Source organism: Adiantum capillus-veneris, chromosome 12 (assembly GCF_014529385.1).
Source record: "Adiantum capillus-veneris isolate H3 chromosome 12, ASM1452938v2, whole genome shotgun sequence".
Classification (NCBI taxonomy): Eukaryota; Viridiplantae; Streptophyta; class Polypodiopsida; order Polypodiales; family Pteridaceae; genus Adiantum; species Adiantum capillus-veneris.
The window spans coordinates 99,832,286-99,857,111 of NC_140942.1; the positions used below are offsets into that span (position 1 = coordinate 99,832,286).

The 24,826-nt window shown below is 43.9% G+C and overlaps 1 protein-coding gene across 7 annotated transcripts in view; it reads left to right on the top strand.

The window, feature by feature from the left end:
* LOC147446212 (uncharacterized) overlaps positions 1–24,550 on the top strand; it is a 33,653-nt gene extending 9,103 nt beyond the window's left edge. For all 7 annotated transcript variants that reach the window (XM_086525473.1, XM_086525474.1, XM_086525475.1 and 4 more), the window contains 4 exons: positions 22,734–22,972; positions 23,150–23,236; positions 23,312–23,411; positions 23,515–24,550. In XM_086525473.1, coding sequence (XP_086381599.1) covers positions 22,734–22,972; positions 23,150–23,236; positions 23,312–23,411; positions 23,515–23,742 — 654 coding nt within the window. In that variant the 3' untranslated portion in view covers positions 23,743–24,550. The remainder of the gene's footprint in view (positions 1–22,733; positions 22,973–23,149; positions 23,237–23,311; positions 23,412–23,514) is intronic.
* Positions 24,551–24,826: the final 276 nt, after the last annotated feature.

Below are 24,826 nucleotides of genomic sequence, written 5' to 3' on the forward strand. Positions count from 1 at the left end.
ATTTGTTTACATCTGGTTGAGTCTGTTTACTGGCAGGTCTCGAGGGAGACTACAACTCATGCTTTATGGCAGAGTTTACATGCTATGTACGCGACATCCATGTCTACAGGGAAGTCTAGTCCCACTTCTATGTCCATGGGAGAGATTGATCCCACACGCAAGTCTCGACGGCATAGAGACTTGACATGTTGGCATTGTGGACATAGAGGGCACATTAGGCGTCGATGTTTCAGGCGTTTGAGACAACGGAGGCGAGAGATGCGTGATGCAGATTTGTGCATGACAGATGCTAGTGAGATCAGTACGGTGGTTACTGAGTATGATTGTGACGGCGTTGTCACATTTACATCTAGCTTGTCTTCAGACGATCTTATGTCTACGGATTGCATATCGGATTGCACATTGTCTTCATATTGGTTACTAGATTCAGATGCTACTTTCCATGTCACGTCGCATCGTGAGTGGTTTAGCACGTTTTCTAGTGGGAGACTTGGTTGTGTGCACATGGCTGATGGTGTTGTGTATGACATTGAGGGTGCAGGAGACGTATGTTTGTCCTTGCCCAGTGGTATGAGATTTACCCTGCGTCATGTGCGTTATGTGCCAGATCTGAGACGGGATTTGATCTCAGTCAGACAGTTACTGGATTGTGGATGTCAGATTTCGCTACGAGAGCGAGATTTTGTGATGTGTTTGGGTTCGCTAGTGATTGCGAGAGGTTACCCATTGCATGTGGATCACGGGAGAGACGGTGTTGTCTCTGTGATCATGCAGCCAGGTAGAGAGCGAGAGAGCAGGCGAGTCTCTTTTGCTCATGGGTTGCAGGGTACTTTGCATGGAGTGCAGAGTAGTGAGCTCGTTGTGCACACAGTTGAAGCACGACTTGAGCAGTCACACAGAGAGGTGACAGAGTCAGACATGCATGCTTTGCTAGTGACTGAGCAAAGTAGAGAGTCAGTTGTGCGAGATACTTCTATGCAGGATAGACAGGTAGAGCGGTCTTGCTCTAGTGAGTCACGACAGGAGGACGTTGTGCAAGAGTCTATGCATACGGAGTTAGAGCATGAGAGCTCTAGTGAGTCACAGCAGATTGAGTGGTCATGTTTGCAGTGGATGATTGCAGAGGAGACTGAGATGTCAGCGATTATGCAGTCATTCCTTTCTATGCTCGACAGTGAGCATGGGGATATAGTTGTGCAGGATATGTCTTCCAGTAGACATCTAGAGCAGCTGGTTTGCTCTGAGGTTGCACGATAGGTTGATGCGTCTTTTGCGGACAGTCAGGAGATGCATGTGGCTGACACGCCTTGTCAGTCAGAGATGCCTATTGCCAGGGATAAATATGTTGATGCATGCTCCATAGAGCTAGCAGGGCACGCTAGCATTGCATCGGCATTCGGTGGTCTCATGTATGAGATGTTGATCTTGAGACCGGATATCGCAGCTGCAGTGGGAGCATTTGCAGTTGGGGTTGTCAGTCGTTTGTTGACTGATGATGGCATAGTGCACGAGGGAGATATGCAGGTATTGCGTACATACTTGCAGTACATGTGCGGTACGTCTGGTGGTGTATGGACTTACACGGGAGCAGGACAGCCGGATGTACACGATCACAGCCAGCCAGTGGGCATCGGTTGAGAGCGGTTTTCTCTCGCCTTTTGTAGTCTTTAGACTAGGTTCTCTTGCTTAAAGGCACAGTCGCCTTTAAGTGGGAGGTTGTTGGGGTATAGGCGCCTGTGCCTTGCCCGGCCGCCCAGAGTCTGGGCGCCCACTGACTTGTATACCTTATACATAGCATAAGTGTATAGGGGGCTGCTCACTCTTTGAGTCTCCCCACCCATATCTGTGTGTCGTGTGTCTCCTTCTCTCTCGCTCACTCTCTGTCTGTGATGCTCCCCGATCCCCTTCAAAGTAGGTAGGGCAAATGGCTAAAAGACCTCTAAAAGAAGCCCTTTGGGCGCTAGAGAGGGTAGAAGGGGCAGAAGAAGAAGCAGTACCCGCAGCAACACATCTTCTCAGCAGTACCCAATAGTTCGAATGTTTTCCCATCAGCCCTTTGGCGTTTTAAAGCCACCAGCCTCAACGTTTTTAGCATACAGCGCTAGCCTTGTCCCGCATCGTGGTCCTCGCCTTAGATCTTCAGCGTTCTGTTTTCAGCCATCATTCCATCAGCGTTTTTCAGTTTTCAGCCTATCGCTGCCACCGGCGATAATAGATCAGCCCACATCCTCATTGTCGTCGTCGTTATCACAATACGAAGCATCTCTAGCAGTACCCATAGCGCCTCAGCAGCACCGCAGTACAAGTACCCCTGGTTGTCGTCATCGTCGACGTCGTCATTGACGCAGTACCCCAGCATGTAGCACCCCTTGCGTTTTGGCTTGGCTCCTGCCTAGCTCAGCGTAGGGATCATCAGGACCTCCGTGTCCTTAGCACCCAAGTACCTTCAGTACCCGTAGTACCAAGTACCAAGTATTCGTAGTACCCTTCAATATCTCAGTAGTACCAAGCATCTGTATCAAGTACCCATTAGCATCTCAACATCTCATCATTTAGCATCATTGTATCAACATTTGTGCAAGTAATAAAGCAAGTACTAGCTCTGGCAACAGAACAAGGGGGGCTCTTGAGGGTGGTTGGAACCCAACATGTCACAAATTGCTGACGTGTCAAGCAACTGAAGAATAGAGCAACTTGCAGATCCTGACCAAGAAGCCTAAACCCTAGAAGCAGCAGGAGAAGTTTTACCAACTTGCAAAGTCTTGCCGAGTAACCTATTTTTAAAAAAGAGTTCCCACCAACTTATGCTGATGGGGTCTAAGTGACTAAAGGCATTAAAGTAAAACCGGCACAAAAAAAAAAAAAAGCATAACCAGGTGATGATGTGGAGGAGGAGTACGAATTTCTGCAATTTGCGTTAACCTATTGATGTGGCAGATTTCGCGATTCGCGCTGACAGCTGCCATGTGGCAGCTTGTACGGATTTCTCATCTTGCGGGCTGACAACTTTTGGACACTAGATGCTTTTGAGTGTGAATGCTTTTCATGTAACTGCTTTTCAAGGCCAAGAGCCTCTAAATATGTGCAGAAGGCTCATTCTCTCACACTTTTCTTGGGTGAAGGTGCATAGCGTGAGTACTGACACTGTACCAAGTTCAAGTAATATAAAGAAATACCGAAAGGGGCGCCAAGGTTTGGGGCCAATGCTCTCTGTGGTGGAATTCCGCCACTCCGTGTTGCGTGTGATCTCTCTCTTTCAGTTCAATTGTTATTGAAGCGCTAAAAGTTTGTTCAGTATGTTCTTTTCCGTTGGTACGTGGTGCCCGTCTCATGACAGTGGTATCAAAGCTTCAGGGGTGTGCTTTTCTAAAAGCATACCGGTCCTACCAAAGAGCAGACAGAGCAAGATGGGGCTTCCAAGTTTCACGGGGAATTTTATTTGAAGAATCTTTGTGTCGCGACCGTGGACTTATTAGCCACCCCCATCCTTACTTCATCACGCATCGGACGCGCTCCTGTCTTCACTGCTCTGTTATAGGGCATAATACAAAGAACCCAAGATATGGCGTTCATGAATTCAACAGAATACTTGCAGTTTCTCCTCGACGAGCTTCGTGACATTCTTTCGCGGCATCCTCAAGAGAATCTTCCGATGTTGCAAAGTTTTCAACAGTTTTTGAATTACATGTTACCCCCTCTGATACCCCAGGTGGTACCTCCTCTGGCACCAGAAAGTATGAGAGCTTTCAATCGGTAACCTTCCCAATCGTCTGTTCCGATCGGGGGAGTCTTCAGGAATATGGTGGAGCCATCTGACCCTGATCTAGTGCAACCGCCTTTGCCACTGCCGTTAACCCCACATCTTCCACCACCACCACCATCAAGCTACAATTGTTGGAGCCCATATGGATACCCTTATTATCCGTACCCCGGGATATGCGCCTAACCAATCGAAAGATTTCAAGGATGGCGGCACGACAATCAAATTTTTCACTTTTTTCGGGGTGAAAGATCAGAAGAAAGCATTGCAGGTCCTATAGCATTTCGACAACATCTATGCTTTGGGGAACTATACAGAAGAATCCAAGATTTCTCTAGCAGCGGGATTTCTTAAAGAGAATGCGATGCAGTGGTGGAGTTCAATCGCGACACAACTGCATGCTCCAAGGACTTGGCAAGCTTTAAAGACAGTCTTTGCACGCAGTTATACGACTTCTCTCTTAAGTCCGGATTTTGGAAGAGGGGCAATTTGAAAATGCTTGCCACAGAAACCATGGATGACTATAACCAAAGGTTTCTCGATGTGTACCTTCCTGTGTCCTTCATTAGAGCAATGAGAGCGATACACCATTGGACTACCATATCCATTGCAGGAATATTCTCTCTCTAAGCAATTCTCCACCATGCAAGAGCTTATGGACCATGCCACGGTCGGCTACAAACTGTAAAGGGAAAGCTGGAGTTTACCACAAAAAGAACCTCTGACCACTATCCACAACTCTTGGCAACAACGAACGAATTCTCGAGAGTCATGAAAGTCAACCGCAAAGGCCTCGTTTGATGTCTCAACAATGAGACACCTTATTACAAGAAGGCCGATGTTATGGATGCTTTCAAATAGGACAAAACTATTTTGGTTGTCCCCAACGCTTTAACAGACCAGTGAAGCTTACGCCTGCGTCGACGGTCAGAATCCCAGGACCATCTTCAGTCGAACGAGCTAAAGCAACCATTGGACTTGTACCTGACATCTATGGCATACGCCTTGAAAGTACAAATGAATTGTGTCGAGCATATGGCAAAGCAAGGTTGCATCCGTACGTACGTACGGAACCTTCCCATACGGTACAACCGTACCGTACAATTCAGTACGGTGGTAATTGGCAAATTTGGGCGAAATTGCAACGATAAGGTGGAAAATGGGAACTCGAGCGGTTTTGGGCTGTTGGGTGGCCTGGAAGCATAATAGCCAAGGGTTACAACTAAAAACTTATTACACGTAACGATTTCCAGATTCCAAAGAGCTAGTTTCTTCGAAGAACTTCACAGACAGTAGCACAGAGACTATGGGTTTTTCACTAAAACATGGGTTTTTTACAAATGGTACGTATCTATTACGTACCTGAGAGGTGGTTCAGTACTGTAGTACGGTCTGTACATACCTAAAACATGCCGTACACTACGTACCTTTCCAAAGTCAACAGCTTCAAAGTCCTAATTTTCTTTGACCCAGGAGTTGTCGAAAACTTCATCCATCCAAAATTCCTCAAGCAGATGGACTTTGATTATGATCCAGAGGGTGGCAAAATCGAAGCCAAATTAGCCAATGGTAAGGCCCAGAAGGTGGTACCCCTTATTGGTGCTCTTCCAGTGACCGTCCAAGCATATCACGGAAAAACCAATTTTCACATTATGAAGTTGGGCAACTGTGACGTTCTCTTGGGCATGCCTTGGCATGACAAGAATGATGCGACACTCGAAATTGAGAACTGTATAATTACCGTGATGCAGGACAAGCTAGTCGTCCTCAAAGTTTGTCTTTTTGAACAAAAACTTGAATAAATTATCTAGTTGTTTTTATACTTTTGAACTCTGTTTGAGGAAGTACTAATTGAAATTTGTTTGAAATGGATGGTATCTGTTTTAAACCTATCTTGGTGCTGATTTGAATCGTTTGACTTTATTTCTAACACTGGTTTCAATGATTGGTGATTTTACTCTCGGGTGGAGTAGTGAGAAATGATGTTTGCGAATGCTTCCTCATACTCATGGCTCGGACCTTAGTGGTTATATGCGGGGGGAGTATTGAATGTTTGAAAAGTGCTGTTACTCATTGCTCGGACCTGAATAGTTATTTACAAGGGGAGTATTAAGAAGTCTGAGCAGTGGTTACTCTCAACACCTCCAAACGATGCAGGCTGCGGTCTGGGGGACGTTTGGTTGTAAAAGGCCTCTATATCTCATGGCCCGGACCTTTTTAGGTTATTTGCAAGAGGAGTGATGAGGGAGTCATTGAACAGCTCATGACCCGGACCTAGATGGTTATTTGCGGGGGGAGTGTTCATCGATGGCTTTATGTTTCTATGTCTTGTAACATGCATATGTGAGCATTCGTGTTGCATCGTGATGTGCCAACCACTGAATATTCCTTATTGAATGAGATACTTATGGGAAACCAATGACCCAGGATATCAAGAGTTCGGATCTAGAATGAGACTCCTTATCGGATGAGATGCTTCTGGGAAGCCAACGACCTAGGGAATCGAGAGCTCCAATTTGGAATGAGAAAATTGATTGTCCCACAGAATGTTCCTCGAAATGACCCTCGAAAATTTTTGAGCTAAATTGAGTTGTTTTGCAGATATGTTATAATCGCGGACAATTACTTTCTTTCAAGAAGGGGGGATGTCACAAATTGCTGACGTGTCAAGCAACTAAAGAACGGAGTCAATGTGCAGATCTCAGCTGAGAAGCCTAAACCCTAGAAGCAACAGAAGAAGGTTTACCAACTTGCAAAGATTTGCCGAGTGGCCTATTTTCAAAAAAGAGTTCCCATCAACTTATGGGACCTCGTCCGATGGGGTCCAAGTGACTAAAGGCATTAGAGTAAAGCCGGCACACACACACAAAAAAGTGTAACGAGGTGATGACGTGGCAGACGAGTACGGATTTGCCGACCTGCTGACGTGGCAGATTTCTACGACTTGCACTGACAATTGTTTCTCAAAGAGCCTACTGGGGGAGTTGCCCCCTAAGCGTCCTGAGGATCATACCATTGATCTGATTTCAGGGAGCTCACCTCCTAACTGACCCCTTACAGAGTAAGCCCGACACAACAAGAGGAGATCATGAGTCAGGTCGATGATCTTCCCGAGAAAGAATTGATTCAACCCAGTTTTTCACCCTTGTGTGCACTAGTTTTGCTTGTTTAGAAGAAGGATGGATCCTGGCGAATGTGCATCAATTTTTGTGCACTCAACAAGATTACAATCAAGAACAAGTTTCTATACCCAAGATTGACGACATCCTTGATCGACTTCAAGGATCGAGTCATTTTAGCAAGACTGACCTTAAAAGTGGCTATCATTAGATCCGGATTGCTCGTGAGGATGTTCACAAGACAACATTCCGTACCACTTTTTGTCACGTGCGCACTTCACTTGCGCTACGTGGACATGTTCTGCCACAATCTAGCATGATCTAGTAGCTTAGGAGTGAGCATGGCACCTTTGTAAGCCTCTAGCAGGACGTGCATATCTAGGCCAGTCATAGTTGCATACCCTCTCTTGCACTGTACGATCATTTTCAGTATATAGACTCGACCCATCCTCTGGCAGATACATAAGGAAGGCCAAGGCGCTCAATAGAGAGCAGAAGAAGCAGAGACACAAGGAGGCAGGCACCTAGTAGTCAGGCAACACCTCAGGAACTCTAGCGGTTTCTCTAGGGTCAGCCCAGCATTTTCAGCCATAGAAGTTCAATGTTTTTTCTTACCTATAGCCAGTTTGCGTTTCCAGCCCAGCATCGCCAGCATTTCAGATCAGTTCAGCATTTCCAGATTCAGATCAGAATAGCGTTTTCAGATTCAGATCAGATTGGTGTTTCCAGATTCAAATCAGATCAGCGTTTCCAGATTCAGATCAGATGAGATCAGCATTTTTAGATTTCAGCCTTGACATCGTCATCGTCGTCGTCGACATAGACCCCATTAGTACCTCGTCGTCGACCTCATCAGCGTCAATGTAGTCCCATCAGTAGCCAGTACACAACATTAGTAGCATCAGTACCCCTCAGCATCAATACCTCAGCATTTAGCATCATTGTAACAGCATTGTGCAAGAATAAAGAAAGTACTTGCTCTGGCAACAGAGCAAGGGGGCCCTTGAGGGTTGGGACCCTACATCCCTGTGCCGTCTCTTTTCTCTCTCTTGTCTCTCTCTTTCTTTCAGTTCAATTCAGTTCTTTCAAGTGAAGTAAGTGTCCCTTGTGTTTGTGCGGAGTACTAGATCCGAACAAAATCCTTAAATACTTCCGTTGCACTTGACACTTTTGGACTCTTATGAGTTTTTCGTGATGCCTTTTGGCCTCACTAATGCTCTAGACACATTTAACCGGATGATGGATCGAATCTTTCGAGAGCACCGACAATTTGTGGGGACGTTCTTTGATGATATCATTATCTTCTCCAAGTTGGAAACAAAACATCAAGAGCATCTTGTAAAGGTCCTTCAAAGTTTGTGAGATCATAAGTCTATTATCAATGGCAAGAAAAGCGAGTTCTTCATACAGGAGATACACTTTCTTGGACATATTATTTCTCCAGAGGGTGTCAGAATGGACCTAGCCAAGGTTGCGACTATTCAGAATTTGCCATCTCTTAGGAACGTGCATGATGTGCACAGTTTCTTGGGGCTATGTTCTTACTACAGAAGGTTCATTTTCGGATTTGCAGAAATTGCAACACCTTTGCATCATTTGACCAAGAAATGTGCTCCCTTTTCTTGGAAATAGACACAGATCACAACTTTTGAGCGTCTGAAATAAAAGCTTATGAGTGGACCAATCCTTGTGCTTCCCAATCTGCAGAAACCTTTTCAAGTGCATTGTGATACATGTGGCAACAATTTAGGAGCAGTTTTGCCACAGGATGGTCATGTGATAGCCTATGAGAGTAGATTATTCTCTAAGGTTAAGATAGTTGCACAGATTTATGAGAAGGAACTTCTTGCAATAATTCATGCATTATCTACTTGGAAACATTACCTACTTGGAGCTGATTTCACAGTTCATACTGATCATCAGAGTTTGAGATACTTCTTGTCACAACCGAAGCTGTCAGACAAACATATGAGATGGGCAAATTTTTTGTCTCTTTCATTTTCAGATTGTTTATGTAGAGGGGAAGAAGAATGTGGTTGTAGATGCCTTATCTCGCAAACCACAAATTTCAGCAGTCATTGCTATTTTTCATCACGAGTTGGATGACATGCGACAACAGTATGCTACGGATCCCGATTTTCAAAGCATTTATGATAGCTTATAGGATTCTGAGGCTGTTCTAGGTTATTCTCTTAAAGAAGGGTTTTGATGAAGACGACTTCAAAATCCAACTAAGTCGTGTGTCACATGACAACTTAGAGAGAAAGTGTTGATTGAATGTCATAATCCACCTTTTTCAGGGTATCGTGGAATTGAGACTACATTAAAAGTAATAGATATTCCATGTTATTCTCTTAAAGAAGGATTTTGATGAAGACAACTTGAAAATCCAACTAAGTTGTGTGTCACCCGACAACTTAGACAGAAAGTGTTGACTGAATGTCATAATCCACCTTTTTCAGGGCATCGTGGAATTGAGACTACATTAAAAGCAATAGATACTTCTTTTGGCCTCAACTCAAGGTAGATGTGGACACTTTTGGCATATGGATTGTTGTAGACAGGTTTAATAAGCAAGCTCATTTTATCCGTGTAAAGAGGACAATTAAAGCAGATCATATGGCAAAGCTGTTCATTACTCATATTTTTACATACCATGGGATGTCTTCTTCTATTGTTTCATATAGAGATCCCAAGATGACATCTATTGTTTCAGATAGAGATCCCAGGATGACGAGTCTGTTTTGGCGAGCTTTATGTGAGAATTTGGGAACTACATTGAAGTTCTCTTCTTCTTTTCATCCACAAATAGATGGGCAGTCAGAGATTACAAATCCAGTTGTGTTGGATTTGTTAAAGTGTTATGTTTCAGACCACAAATCATTGTGGAATAGATATCTGCCATTGGTGGAGTTCGCCTATAACAACATGGTCCACACATCGACAGGGAAGGCCCCATTTGAAATTGTTTAAGATGGCAAGAAAGTTCCGCCTATCTTGTGCACCAAAGATAAGATTTTTGAGGCAGATTGCTTTTTGGAGGATCTTGATACCTCATTTTCCAAGATAAAGAAGGGTTTGCAGAAGTCTCTCGAAAAACACAAAAAGGCAGCGGATAAGCATCGTAGAGACATGCAGCTTAAAGAGAATGATTGGGTACTACTCAAGTTTGAAAAACACGCCTCAGAAAGGAAAAGTGCAACGAGAGGCTTTATCCAAAGCTGAGTATGCGATACTATGGTCCTTTCCAAATCAGTGAGCAAATCAATGATGTTGCTTTGAGATTGAAGCTGTCAGATCATTGGAAGATTCACAATGCTTTTTATGTGAGTCTTCTGCGTCCTTTTAAAGGACAAGTGCTAGAGGATATGATTGTTGACGAGCAACTTGAAGTTGAGGAAACAGAGGAAATCCTTAACCTGAACAAATACTGGCACACAAGGAAAGAAAGATCAAAGGAAAGCCAATCCAGAAATATTTGGTCAAGTTTCTGAATTATCTAGCCTTGGATGCCAAATGGATGGAGGAGGAAGACTTGGCAGATACTCCAGCTTTACCTTGAGGCTTTTGGATTGTGACAGCACTCTGCCATCACTATGTATTTTGATGAAAGTTGCAACAAGAATGATTAACTTTCTCATTTTGACTAATGTCTTATTATTTGATTGAGTATGGTTGGATGGAATGTCTGCATCATTCTATCTTGATGATGTACTAATTCATCAGAGACATCCGTAAAGTTGATTGGAGGAAGTCCTTACTTCCCAACCCACGAGTAATATGGATAAATCTAGTGCATCAAAAGTTTCAATTTGGATGAGATAAACTGGATATGCATCAAGACATCCGTCAAAGATTGGTGAGATTTGGATGTGATGGCTAATATTGCTACTCCAAGATATCAAAAGTTCTAATGAGGATGAGATGGCTGGACATAAATCAGATTGATTCTAGTGCATGAGAGAAATCCGTGGAGTTCAAGATAAGAAGTGGGTGTGATGACTAGTCTGATTGATTCTAGTGCATATGGAGTATCTGAGAGTTCGATATTGAACTAGATAGTTATGCCTAGATACATGTGATGCATGCCATGTACATGATTGATTGACTAACGATAAATATTATTGTGTTACCCTTGTTATGTTTTGCAAATGTAATTGAGGACGATTACTATTTTTTCAACAGGGGGTATGTCACAAATCAACCCTAGAAAGTGGGGTGCCCTTCTTTTTATAAGCCAAGTCCATCGACAAATGAAAAGCAAAAGGTCAGACAAATGAAAAGTCAAATGTCCGACAAATGAAAAGCCTAAGGTCGGACAAATGAAAAGCCAAAGGTTGGACAAATGAAAAGCCAAGGGTCAAGGGCACCCAAAAGGCTAGGCTTTTATCTATATAAAGACCTCTTGAGGGCATTTGTGGGGATCATTAGTTTTTGGGCGATCTCTCTCTTTGAGCATTTCTTGAAGACGACAAAGGCTTGAGTCTTGTGAAGATCAAGAAGGATTTGAGCACTCGTGACATCAACTTGTATTGGACATCTTTTGCAATATAAAAGAAATACCCTTCGGGGGCCCTCGTCTTGAGGGCCAACGCTTCTAGGGAAGGAATTTCGCCTTCCTGTGTCTCATGTTTGATCTCTCTCTCTCTCTCTCTCTCTCTCTCTCTCTCTCTCTCTCTCTCTCTATTTTCAAGTAGATGTGTTTGCTATTGTGATTCACCTTTTGTGCTTAACGTACATAAAGGTTTCACAAACAGCCCTATACTCTGCCTCTATGGAAGATAAGCCAATTGTAGGCTGTTTCTTGCTACCCCATGAAATTGCTCCTGAGTCAAAATAAAAGGCGTAACCTGTAGTTGATTGTTGTCCATCTGGATCTCCACCCCAATTTGAATCACTCCATTCTCGTAGGATGATCTTGGAGTTTGTACCTCCAGTCGCATAGTGAATGCCTAATGACTAGGTCGCCTTTAAATACCGCAGAGTTCGAAGAGCCTGTTCCAAATGTGGCTCGGCGGGTACCTGCATGAAAGAATTGAGAAGTCTCACTAGGAAACTAACATCAAACCGGGTGTTGAGAACCCAAATAGGAGAACCGACCAGTTTTCGATATTTGCTATATCTGAGGGGTCATACGTGACAACTTCTGATTGGGATCCATAGGGGTTGAATGGGTTTGCTCTCGGTCATACCAAATGCTCTCAACAACTCTTGGATATAGCGTTCCTGAGAAAGAAAGATGCCCCCCTCTGTCTACCATATCTCCAATCCAAGAAAGTAGTGAAGCAAGCTGAGATCTGTCATCTCAATCTCCTTAGCCAAGGTCTCCATAGTACTGCGATTGTACTCAACATGGCTACTTGTGATCACACAATTGTCCACATAGAGAATAACAATTACTAATCCCCCCTCATTGTAAATATACAAATCTAGGTCTATAGAAGAATGTCGAAAGAAGTGTCGTATGAAGAAAGATTGGTACCACGCATGAGGGGCTTGCTTGAGGCCATAGAGAGCCTTCAACAACCTACAAACCATGTCTCTAAAATGTGGATCCTCGAACCCTAGAGGTTGCTCCACATACGCCTCCTTCTCTAAGTTGTCGTTGAGAAAAGCTGAAACTACATCCGTCTGAAAAATTGGAAGGCAGCAAGGGCAAAAACCGTCTGAATGGTCACCACCTCAGAGTTGATGCAAAGGTCTCGTCGTAGTCCACACCTTGTCTCTGAGAGAAGCCCTTCGCAACGAGTTGTGCCTTATGGTTGTCCAAAGAACCATCAGATTTGTACTTGGTCTTGTAGACCCATTTGACACCAATCTCCTTCTGCTTGGCAGGCCGTGGAACCAACCCCCAAGTGTTATTCTTTTTGATGGACTCAAGTTCTTTCTGCATGGTCAACTTCCACTTTGCTTGTGAAAGCGCCTCCTCAATTGTCAGAGGATCTCTGTCCTTGATCACTATCGACATCAAAGCATAGTTCACTTGTGATAAAGTCCCATCTACCTTAGCAAACCGAAGTCACTGAGAGTATCGTGACGTACCGGCATCGTGCCAATTTGGTGGAAAATCTGAAGTCGTTGCATCTCGCACGGTCTCGAGCAGCCACTTCGGTAGCTTGTTTGACTTCTTCCCCATGGGAGGAGCTACTAGTACAATTGGCTCTACCTCTGCACTGTGGTGAGAACTATTGTCGTTTGTATCATTTGAACGATTACATCCTCCTCCGTAGCCTGAGAGACAAGAATAGGAGAAGAGGGTTCATCAACCTCAAGAGGTAAATCATAACCTGGGTCTCCGAGTATAGGAAAATTTGAAGTCGTGGTAGAAGACTTGGTGTCACAAAGTGATGACATGGCATGGTCTAAAGGACGGAGGCCGGACATAAGAGGGGCCTAAACCCTAGTGAAAGAAGAAGAAGAAAAAGAACTTGTTCCAACTTGTAGATTCCTGTCGAGGGCCCCATAGGGTTAGCAATTAAAATCCTAACCCACCCAATTTATGGAACCCAGCTGAGGGCCCAAAACCCCTAAGATAAAGCTAGGACTTAGTTTGCTTAAAAAGTGATACGTGGCAGCAGCTTACAGATTGGCCTGCCTTTTACGGACATGACACATTGTACGGATTTCCGCGATTTGTTGCGCGTATTATGGGCAGCCCGTTGGGCGTTGGGCTCTTGGGTCAGATGTATTTAAAAGTAAAGCTTTTCATGTAACTGCTTTTGCCTAGGCCAAGGGCCTTTATAAGGGTGCCAAGGCCTCATCTCTTCGGCAATTTTTGGAGCATTGCTAGAGAGAGCATTCTCGGACCTTGTACTTTATGAAGCATGATAATAAAGAAATCCTGAGAAGGGGCGCCAGTGTCACCAGCGTGTGACTACTATCTATCCTTTTTGTTGATTTCTTTCTTATTATCTATTTACTTTCACTTTTTGGAAACACCCCTCGGGAAATCTAACTGCCCTGCATTGCATAGCTAGTGTGGAACTGTCCAGAGGGAGTCCAGGCCTGAGGGCAAGAGAGCACTAAGGTTGGACAAGGACTATGGTTAGCCAAGTGGGGTCATTGACTAGCCAAAGTGGAATCCTTTGCTACAGAGGCTACATTTCAGTTCTGGATGTGGCCGCAGTGTACAAAGAGGGTCGGATGACCTAGAAAGATACAATGGCAGCATCTCCTAAAATTTAGGGAACTGCTATTTTGGGACCTGAAAATGTCTTCGCGTCATTACGTGCAGTTTGACATGGGGATCATTTTGTTACTCTGTGGCCAAGTCAACAGAGGCTGCAGGTGAGATATTTTTAGACCCGAGGGTCTAAAGCGGGAAAATGCACAAATGAGTGACACTTGGCACTTTGAGGCCAGTTTACTACTTATAGAGAAGGCAAAAACGTGATTTATAGTTGGGAGGCTCATTTTGCAACTCTCTGTCACAGGTTAAGAGCTATGGAGTGCTTGCTTTCCCTCTTATGCACAGTGCGGTGCCAGGAGTGATGCCCTGCACGCTACGCACTGCCCTCTCTCTCCCCTTTGGCAGTATGTTATGCCCCTCTAGTGGGCTTTTCATTTGACCAATGTACAGTTGTGTGGGTTCATGCGCGATTGCCGAGGCAAGAGCCTCTTGCACAGGTACTGGATTAGCTAGCGGCTAATCCCCCCGCAGGTACAGGTGAATTCGGAGAGGTTTCACGCCAGAAATCTCGTCCGATTCAAAGGGCAAGTAGCCCTACAGGTGCGGGAGCTCGAGGACTTGCTAGGGATGCGACCGGCACGCAGAACGGAGCCCGAAACAGTGAATTACAGCCTGCTGTGTATTTTTGCAGGTTTAGGGTTTTGGCCCTAAACGGACCCTAATACCCCCAGGAGGTTCGGGGACGCAAGGGGACCGCTGTACAGGCGATCTGGCGCATTTTCAGGGCTGAAAACAGAGAATTCAGCGTGCTGCAGATTCTCGCCAGGTTTTGCAAAGTGCCCGTAGGCGTCGGGAAAGTCAGTCAATGCGTGGGAATACTGACCGTGAAGGGTTCTAGTACAGTTATGCTGCCGAAATCAGGCTGGAACAGTGGAAATTCAGCCGAGTTTGTGCGGGGCAGCTTGTAGGGAACCACAGCGTTTATTCCCTCTTTTGAACAATAAAGAAATACCGAAAGGGGCGCCTAAGTTAGGGGCCAATCTGGTGTCCGTCTACTCATACAGGTGCAATCTAGCAGCCTGTATCCCTCTCCCCTTTGTTGTGTCTTGAAAGTACAGGTAAAATAGACGACTAATAATGGGTGAAAGCTAAATCAAGGTTTAAAGTAAAGTCTACCGCCCTTTTTGGATTGAACAGGCCGGTTACAGCCAGTGCATCTGGGTGTGGAACTCTGCCGTGCCGTGTCGTCTCTCTCTCTCTCTCTCTCTATTTTTCAATTCTGTGCAATTGTTTCCAGTCTCTCTCATGTGTGCTGCTTTAGATCTTCATCTTGGGGTGTCCAAGTCTATTATAGTGGTATTAGAGCTCAGATTCTTCTTCTACGAAGGATCTGATCCTTTTTCCCCTAGCACACATGGATTTTGACAGTGAATCCGGAAGGGAGGAGACATTTATCCCTACTCGCCCGAGTGAGGAGACCAACAGAGAATGTCACAAGACGGGCACCACGTGCCAATAGAAAAGAACAGACTGAACAGACTTTTAGCACTTCAATAACAACTGAACTGAAAGAGAGTGAGACGACACGCGACATGGAGTGGCGGAATTCCACCCCAGAGAGTATTGGCCCCAAACCTTGGCGCCCCTTTCGGTATTTCTTTATATTGCATCAACTCAGTACAAGCCGGTACTCCAGACTCTACACCTTCGCCAGGAAGCATGCCAAAGAATGAGCCCTAGCCTCATATTTAAAGGCCCTTGGCGTGAAAAGCAGTTACAGTGAAAAGCCTTCAAAACTCAAAAGCATTTGGTCCAAAAGCAATGCTCAAAAGCTGCCAGCGTAAATCACGGAAATCCGTACACCTTGCCACGTCATAAGCCAACGCAAAACGCGGAAATCCGTATAGCATGCCACGTCATCATGCCAGTGCAATTTTCGAAAATCTGCCATGTCACCAGTTTTTGCATGTGTGCGGGTCCTCCTTTATTTTAATCCTTTATGTCACTTGGGGCCCCATCGGACGGAGTCCCCATAAGTTGGGTGGACTTCTTCTGTTACTTGTTCTTCTTAGGGTTTAGGCCCCTCGGCCGGCATCTGTAAGTTGGCTCCATTCTTTAGGCTTTGACACGTCAACAATTTGTTACAGAGAATCTAGTGGGAGTTGGACTTCTTTAGAGACTTTGGGAGAAGAGTACGACCCTCTTTGGCTGAATGACATTGAGAAGATTGAAGCGCAATGATGGCTTCAGGTTGATATCTGTGCCAATCAAATGTTCAAATATGCCAAGGACCCGTAGTATGCAAAATTTTTGAAGAATTGTCCACTTGACGAGATTCATTCGAGATGGCAGGCTGCCAGTCACTCACCTCTCAAGTCGGCTATTGAGCAAAAATCTAAGCCGATTGCAGACAAGCGGCGGGTGGACTCCTAGGATGAGTTTAATGGTTTTATCGAGCAACAGGTCAACCAAGTTATGAAGTTTTCGAATGGCTCTTGAAAGAAAAGTCGTGGAGTGGATTACCCCGGCTACTTAGGTCGGGAATCCATCCAAAATCCACTTGTCCTTCCACAATCCTAGTTCTCTTAGAATTCAAAATCCTCTTGTCCTTCTAGTATCCTCCTCGTAGAATCTTCCAGATTCTTTTAGAAGCTTTTAGAACCTTCTTTGAAAAACTGCTAACAAAAAGAAATATCAATATGTGTATCAAATGAAAGCTCTTTTCGTGTAGATCACGATTCTAGGTTCAAAACATAAATACAAGATACTTGTGAAAACATAGAAGCATTCAACTCACGTATGCACAATGAGCGATATTTCATGAGCATGCCATCTTATTGATTGTAATCGTCGTTTCTGGCGGATCTAGCCCACACTTCAAGGCATCAATTCTTTCTGTGTGCAAGTGTGACCACGATATGTACGAGTTACATGTCACAGGCGTCTTTTCAAATTAACTCGGTGGCAGTGTGCATTATCAATGTTCTAACGCAATGTGTGGATCCACCTTAATCTGTGACTACTTATCGGTGGCCATCCTAAATGCACTGTTTTACATACCTTGAATTCAAAGAGGAAAACAATTTTGAGACTAGAAATTATAGAGAACACTTAGGAAAGGATACAAGCTCAATTTCAATTAAGTTGTGACATCAACATATTAGTTTGGTTAGGTTTTGCCTAGTCTAGATTCTAGGTTGATACATAATGGTTTCTCATGTTAGCCTTTATATCACAAACTGGTGATGTGGCTGCCCAGTACACACGCACACCCCCCCCCCCCTTTGGCATGAACAGTCCCGCGGAGAACGTGGCTGAAATGATGACGTGGCTGCATCGTACGGACAGGCCCGTGTTTTGCGGCGCAGATCACGAAATTCGTACAACTGACGTGGCAGCTTTTGCGAGGGCAGTTTTTGTGGCAGTTTTGGGACTGCTTTTGGCTACGCAAGCGTAGGCTGTTTCTAGGCAAATTGATTTGCTTTATTTTTTAATCAAGCTTGGAGAGAGAAGTTCCCATTATTTTTGAAACCTTTTGATGTATAGCTTCTGGGGCTCTGCTTTTGGGCATCCCTTGTAACCTTTAAATAAGTGGGCAGGCCTCCCACTTCTCAGAGCATCTGGACGCAGAGTTTGAGAGTGAGAGCCTCCCACTCCCTTGTACTTTGAGTCGCAGATTAATACAAAAAAAGAAATACCGAAAGGGGCGCCAGTCTTTGGGGCCAAGCATTCGGAGATGCGGGAAGAGATCATGAAGAAGACTCACGCGAGAAGTACGGCCCGCCTTGGCCTACTCCGGCGGAGTTTGAAGAGACGGAGCGTCGACGATTGATCGACGATACAAGAAAGCTGATGTTAAATTTTCCGAAGGACCCAAAATTTGCAAAATTTATGACCCAGACCTCCTTCAACGAGGTGTATGCACAGTAGCAACAAACCACAGAACCACCCCCCAAACCAGTACTCAAGAAACCTCCTACTCCAAGGATGTTTACTGAGCAAGAATTAGAAGAGGTGGTTAATGCACATATTTCTCAGCTTTTTGATGCGCAGAACAAAGTTGAAAAGCACGACAAAAAGCAGAAGAAAGGAACTGACTTCCGGGGTTATTTGGGTCGTCAATCTACTTTTGCCTCGGCAAGAAAGCAAAAGAAGCGTGTGCAGTTTGAAGGATTACCTAGTTCTTCTTCTTTGTCTTCTTCTGAGAGTTCTTCTAGCTCTTCCAATTGGAGCGAAGAAGACAGAAAAGGCAAAAAGCGAAGCAAAAAGCAATGCTTCGGAAAGGGCAAGAAAAAGGCAAAGAAGTCTAAATCTCGCCGAGTTTCGGACAATTCTACAGAGAACTCGTCTTTGGATAGTTCGGACTCCGATGACCGCATATTTTATGCAAGGAAGAAGAATTTTTACAAAGTCAACCAGTATGACTTCCTGGAAGATAAAAGCAAGAAAGTCAGAGAGTTCAAAGAAGGTGGACATTCAATTAAATTTGACACGTTTTCTGGTTTTCGAGATGCTTCGAAGGCTTTGGCCTTCATACAGCAGTTTGACATAGCTTTCTCTGGAGGGCGTTACTCAGAGCACTCCAAAATTCGGAGAGCTATCTCTTACTTCAGGGGAAATACTCAAACTTGGTGGCCCACGCTTCTATTGAACAAGAAAGCGCCAGTTAAATGGCTGAAATTTCAAAGGCTTTTTATTTCTTCCTAGTTGACTCGAGAGTACAAACGTGACATACGAACTGCTTGGAACCATCTTCGGATGACCAAGAGAGATTCATTGGACGCATATTGCGAGAGATTTTGGAGCTCTTTTCTACCAGCCTCTTCATTTAAGAAGATCTCGTTCAAAGAACAGATTGAGCGGTTTACCTTGGGACTTCCTACAGAGATCGGAGATCACTGCTTAGAGCAAAAGTCAAATTCCATTCACGTATTGATGAGTCTTGTGAAACGGGGTTTTGCCATTCATTCAGGCAGTTTGACTTACCCCACATATGAGATCATGATGCAGAGAACCGAACAGACTTCTAATTATGAAAGTAGAAAGAAGAAGAGTACCCTAGAATAGAAAGAAAAGGATGCACAACTCCAGCTCACTCTTCGAGAGAGGGTCAGCTATATCAAAGAGGGGAAGTGTTTTGGATGCCGGGAAACTGGGCACATCTCCGCGAAGTGCCCTAAAAAGGCACCGAATGAAGAGGATGGAGAAAGGTCAGAGAGTTCAAAAGCAGCTGAGGAACGTGGCAGAAAAGGCAGGTGAAAGTAGAACTGGTAGCACATTGCGCGGGGCCCAAACTGAATCAAATGAATGAAAGTGCAAAACTTTGCCGCTTTTAGGGCAAAGTGAAAGATCAGGAAGCCCTCTTTTTCTTTGATGAAGGAGCCAAGGCCAACTCCTTTTGGCGGCTCGATTTGGAATTACGCCCGACAGGCTGAGGCCACAGGTGGAGGAAGTTCTATCGGCACCCGGACGGGATGCTACCATTACACCGATCATTGGCAAACTATAGCTTGATATGAAGTTCATTGAAGGTGTCTTCCTAGGTTATGGGGAAGAAGGTGAAATGGGCTATAGAGTGTGGTTACCACAGTTTAGAAAGGTAATGCGCAGCCGAGATGTAGTGTTCAATGAGGCAAAATTGCTTAAGAATGCTACAAAATCTGATGCTGACAAGAAAACAGTCAGATTTCAGCCTTCCGTGCCACCCATTGATGTTGAAAAAGAGCCTCATGATGCATTACTGCAAGCTGAAATTGATATCAGCCGGTTAACCTTGAGCCATAAGAGGTAGGACATGATTTTGATGCTCCTAATGAGGATGGACAGCCACCTGAATTGGCTGAAATTGATTTTCAGCAGCATGATAGAGCTGAAAATGAGTTGCCTTATGATGTAGAACCGTTGCCTGAGAATGTAGATCATTCGGTACGCAGGCCAACTCGTTTGAGAAGGCAACCGCAGAGATTTAATCCCTCTTTGGATCATGTAATGTTGACAGATGAGGGTGAACCTCTTACTTATAAAGAGGCTAAGTCATGTGCGTCAAGCAGTAAGTGGAAGCTTGCGATGCAAGAGGAAATGAAATCCTTGTATGCAAATGATACTTGGGATCTTGTGCCATTGCCTAAAGGGAGAAAGGCTCTTCCTAACAAATGGGTATCCAAGATTAAGATAGTGGATGAAAAACCCAAGTACAAGGCAAGATTGGTTGCAAAAGGATATGCACAGAAAGAAGGAATTGATTTTCAAGAAATCTTTTCTCTTGTTGTTCTAAAGCTTACAACTTTACGTGTCCTTTTTGCTCTCATTGCGGTGGTTGATTTGAAATTGAATCAAATGGATGTAAAGACAACGCTTTTGCATGGTGACATTAAAGAGGACATATACATGAAACAGTGTGAAGGTTTTGTAGTTCCTACACGCGAGGAACTTGTATGCAAACTGAAAAGGGCTCTGTATGGTTTGAGACAATCATCACGACAGTGGTATAAGAAGTTTTGACACTTTTATGCTATCGCAAGGCTTTAAACGCAGCCATGTAGATCATTGTTTGTATACGAAAAGGGATGAAGATGGTAGTCCCATCATACTTGTTCTCTATGTTAATGACATGCTTCTTGCCGGGAAACATAAGACTAGTCTTGATGCTCTGAAACGTAAGCTAAATTCAGCATTTGCTATGAAGGATTTGGGTAGAGATAGAAAGCTGAAATTGCTGTTTTTATCTCAAGAAAGGTACATTGCAAAAGTACTTGACAGATTTAATATGACTGATGCTAAGTCTCTTGGGGTACCTTTACCTCCATACACTAAGCTTAGCAAAGCAGATTGCCTAAAGGATTAGGTGGCATTGAAAGCAATGAAAGGAATCCTTTATGCATCAACTTGTGGTTCTCTTATGTATGCTATGGTTGTCACTCGTCCCGACATTGCTTATGCAGTGGGAGTTGTTAGTCGATACATGTCGAATCCTGGCAAAGCGCATTGGGAAGCTGTCAAATGCATTCTGAGATATTTGAAAGGTACACACTCAAAGTGTATCTGTTATGGCAAAAGTGACTTAAAGTTGCAGGGATATTGTGATGCAGACATGGCAGGTGACATGGATACCAGGAAATCTACCAGTGGATATGTATTTGCCATTGATGGTGGTGCAGTCTCTTGGTGTTCTAGGTTACAGAAAATTGTGGCATTGAGTACTAGTGAGGCTGAATATATTTCAGCCTCTGAGGCTTCAAAAGAGGCCATTTGGTTGGGCAGACTTGCATGCTTGCTCATACACCCGTGTTGGGTTGTGATAGCCAGGGTGCTATCTATTTAGCCAAAAATGCCATGTTTCATGCGCGTATCAAACACATAGATGTGCGGTATCACTTCATACGACAAGTATTGGAGGATGGTGTAGTCACCTTGACTAAGATCCATACAGAAGATAACCCTGCAGATGTTCTCACCAAGAGTCTTGCTAAGGCTTAACATGAGCATTGCATACAGCTGGTGGGAGTTGATTAACTTAAAGGCGTCATTTATGCCTTTAAGTGGGAGGTTGTTGGGTTAAAGGCCTAAATAATCCCCTTTTTGTACATTTTTTAACTTTGGAACTTGGACACATTTTTTTAAAGTCACTTATAATAAAAGACTCACTTATTGAGTTTTCCCCAAAAACGTGAGCTCTCTCTCTCTTTCCCTGCTTCGATCCCTAGTGCTTCCTCTCTGCTGCACTCCGCCTCCTGCTTCTTGCCCCAATCCTGCACTACATCGCGACGGGCACTTACCGGTACCTTCTGCTTCGCGCTTTCACATATAGTTCCACATCTATTAAGAGTAAGAGCTCCATCCCCCTCATTACTTATACACATGTACACACACCTCGATGTCAGTCTATTTTATTTGTAGCAGGTTTAATTTCAACACTTCTATCCTTTTTCTGGATACATTGTCTCATAGGCAGACTTCGGCCTCAAGAAGATGCCAATAAAGAAATCTTTCTTTCTTCTCTCTAGCGTCTCACCTCTGTGCGCTCCGCTGTTTTGTAGTGGGCCAGACTCAACTCTGAGCGTGGGTTGTCAGGTTTAGCTTGGAGTGGCACCTGGAGTTAATGTGAAAGAAACATTAACTTTACGTCTCTCCTAAAGGTAAAAATGACTCATGACACGTGTGTATATCGAAGTCTATCCTGCCAGGAGGGGAATGGAGGGGGAAGTCAAGGAATTGAGCTGTTTTTTTTATGCAATGTGTGTGAACATCCTCTATCATAACAGCTGCTCAATCTTACTGTAGTTTCCAGCAAATCTTGTTACGGCTCAAACCCTGATGTATTAGAAAACTCAAAGACCTTAACATGAATGGTGTATGTTCCTCTTCTGTTTAATCTGCCTTCATGACAGATCTGGGCAAAGCGTCCACAAAAGCCGCGAGGCTTGCTTGAAGGATTCATGCTTTTGTTTTCTTTAATGCCCGCCATTGTACTGGATTCTATTTTATTCGGAGGGGATAAGATGAACTGCTTAGCAATTATTCTGTTGCTGTTTTCTTAAGCAATTGCAGATGTTCAGATGACATTGATGGAGAAAAGTTTTCTCGCTGTTGGTTTTCTATGTATTAGATTTTTCAAAGAAAAGGCAATTTTGAGGGGAAATCTCTCATTCTAGATCAGGTCTCATGAATGTTTGGCCTCTGGTGGTTGATCCTTGTGAACTGCATTCTAAAATATTTTCCTTCACAGATCTTTTCATGTCTGCGGAGCCTGGTCGGCATTTCACAGTCACTTCCTGGAGGCTTCTCATGGACTTTGCTGCGGTGCACGGAGGAGGATGACATGCGAGAGTCAACCCAGAGTATAACACAAATTGATTGCCACAGCAAACTAGCTGTGGCTCTCCTTGTTATAAAAGAGTGCTTCAATCCAATGGTTGATCCACGTACAAATGTTGATATGATCACACATGCAATGTACAACCGATGGTATTTTTCTACTATAGCCTTTCTATCTGTGGAAAAAGTTATGGTTGATTGATCGCTAACGAAGACTTACTCTGTTTTGTCTCTTGTTTGCATGAATTTTGTTTTCCCCATCTGGTATTCGGCTTTATTTTGCATTGAACTTCTCATAAATTCCCCCTGGTTACTGTTTTTTTACAGGTCAGACTTTGATCGGCTGAACTATGCAGGTTTTTATACTGCCGTTTTAGAAAAGGACGGTGAAATAATCTCTGTAGCAACAATAAGGTAATTGAATTTATTACCAACCTTACTTCAGTAAAACTATTATCTCCATACTCACTGCATCAGATAATTGGACAGAATACATGGTGTTCGGCTAGCAGAAATGCCACTCATAGGGACAAGGGAAAAGTATCGCCGCCAGGGCATGTGCAGGCTACTCGTGGGTATTATTGAAAATGTGAGTGATAATCGGGAATACCCTTTTCCTGCTCAACATGCCGCTCATACTGCGCTAGACCTGCAGCGAAGTGGTTGCTAACTCCCCTTTGCTTTATTTACAGCTAATGAGCTCGCTCAAAGTGGCCTCCTTTATTTTACCTGCAATTCCAGAGCTCTTTGATACTTGGACGCTTGCTTTTGGTTTTAAACCTCTGGATTCATCCCTTAAGTTCTCTCTCAAAGACATAAGCATGATGGTATTTCCTGGAACCGAGTTGCTGCAGAAGCCTCTATTACCAAGTCCAATGGAGGATTCATCACTTATGCAAGAAGCATGTGCCGAATCATGACGTCATGAGGCCATGAGATGCGTTTCATTGGTTTAAGAAACACACACAGGACAGTTGCAAGGTGTTGTTGGATGGAAAAAGTTGTCAAGGGCCTTTGATTCTTGCCGTAAGATGAGTGGCATAGCTTGAAGACTTCTGCAATCTGCAGGTTTCCAGAAATATAGATTTAATCTTTGCAAGTCATTGTGAAGAACTCAAAATGAGTTCTACAGCTTGTGGCGAATGTGGAAGAGGTGCAATGTGCTTGCACCCACCACATACGTGGACCTAGCACATTAGAATGTGGATAAGAAGAGAATTGACAAGTGCAAATGCTCTCGGCATGTCTACTATGAGCCACTGAGGACTTTCAAGAAGTTTGCCGGCTATGTTGTTTGCTTTGATGTACCAGATGACATTATGAAAGAGACTTTTACCCAAAACACAAAAAGAGAAGTGCTATGCTTTGGACACGGTACTGGAGGAATAATTCCTTTGGACAAGGTGAGAGTTTTGTTGGTTCAGTGCTTGTTTGAAGGCGCATTGGACCTTGGAATGAGGTATTCCTTAAATCATACGTTTGAAGAATTCGACCAGCTAAAGATCTGGAAGACTTTTTGGGGACAATGGGGGGCAAGCAGGAATGTCGAGCTTCACCCTAACCTCATATTGTCCTCGCTGCTGCTGGCTTCGCAAGAAGCCATGTATCCATACTGAGCTTGAGAGACATACATTCTTTTACCTCTGAAGTTGGGGTCCTTTTTTGGAAGCCTTGTAACTTTATATAATGCAATCTATTAATGTGGAGGTTTCATTTGTGTACTTGTAACTACTTGTTCTCTCCCATGTCGCTTCATACCTTTTACATGCTTTGACCTCGTGCCTGGACTTCTTCTTTTCATGCCATCTCCTTGCTAAATTGTAGTATAACAAGTATAGCAAGTCTATAACTCTTCATCGTGGTAGGAAAAGATTTATCCAAATGCTCTTAGGCTCTCAAATTTGGTAGGGAACTATTTCCCTTTAATTAGGCTCTCAAATTTGGATAAGAGGGAACTATTTCCCTTTAATTTTACGTAAAATAGTAAGGTTTATACAAATGTTA